At 31.0% G+C, this 552-nt stretch overlaps 1 protein-coding gene across 1 annotated transcript in view; it reads right to left on the minus strand.

Moving 5' to 3' along the window:
- Nucleotides 1–239: 239 nt before the first annotated feature.
- LOAG_18295 (hypothetical protein) overlaps nucleotides 240–552 on the minus strand; it is a 7,888-nt gene continuing 7,575 nt past the window's right edge. The window contains exon 13 of the mRNA XM_020450957.1: nucleotides 240–414. Coding sequence (XP_020305307.1) covers nucleotides 277–414 — 138 coding nt within the window. The 3' untranslated portion in view covers nucleotides 240–276. The remainder of the gene's footprint in view (nucleotides 415–552) is intronic.

Consider the following 552-nt stretch of genomic DNA (forward strand, 5'->3'; position numbering starts at 1 on the left):
ACTCCAATTAGTAAACTGACTAAACATTTTATGATCTAAAAGTTTTGGACATTACAATTCTCAGTTATACGCCAAATTATGGAATTGTGGATGATTGTGAAACTTCAGAGAAATACTATAAAATTTCTCTGGTCTTCAAATATTCCAAAATTAAATTTATCCAATTCCAATTCACATCAATTAGCTCGATCAAAAGGAATATTTCGAAAAGAAAAAAGGAAAAGTAAAATATTGCCACGAAACCAATATAAGTGATTAAGATATGCATTATGAAGTTTAGAAACGAGACACTTCAAGAGATTTACGATTTTTTAAGACACCAAATGATCTTTGGAAGCTTCTTTTGAAACTTTTGAAGAGATTTTCCGACCAATTTTCCGAAACCGCATGGCACACATTGGCTCGAGCAGCACTCTGCAAACGATGAAACTAGGAAATTGATTCAAAGACATTAAGACGTCTTATGAAATACTTGAAAATTACTAAGATTTGGAAAATCTTTAAACTTTGGCGATGCAGTAACATTCCTCATAATTTTAAGTAAAATTCACA

The sequence above is a fragment of the Loa loa genome (assembly GCF_000183805.2).
Source record: "Loa loa unplaced genomic scaffold supercont3.252, whole genome shotgun sequence".
NCBI lineage: Eukaryota > Metazoa > Nematoda > Chromadorea > Rhabditida > Onchocercidae > Loa > Loa loa.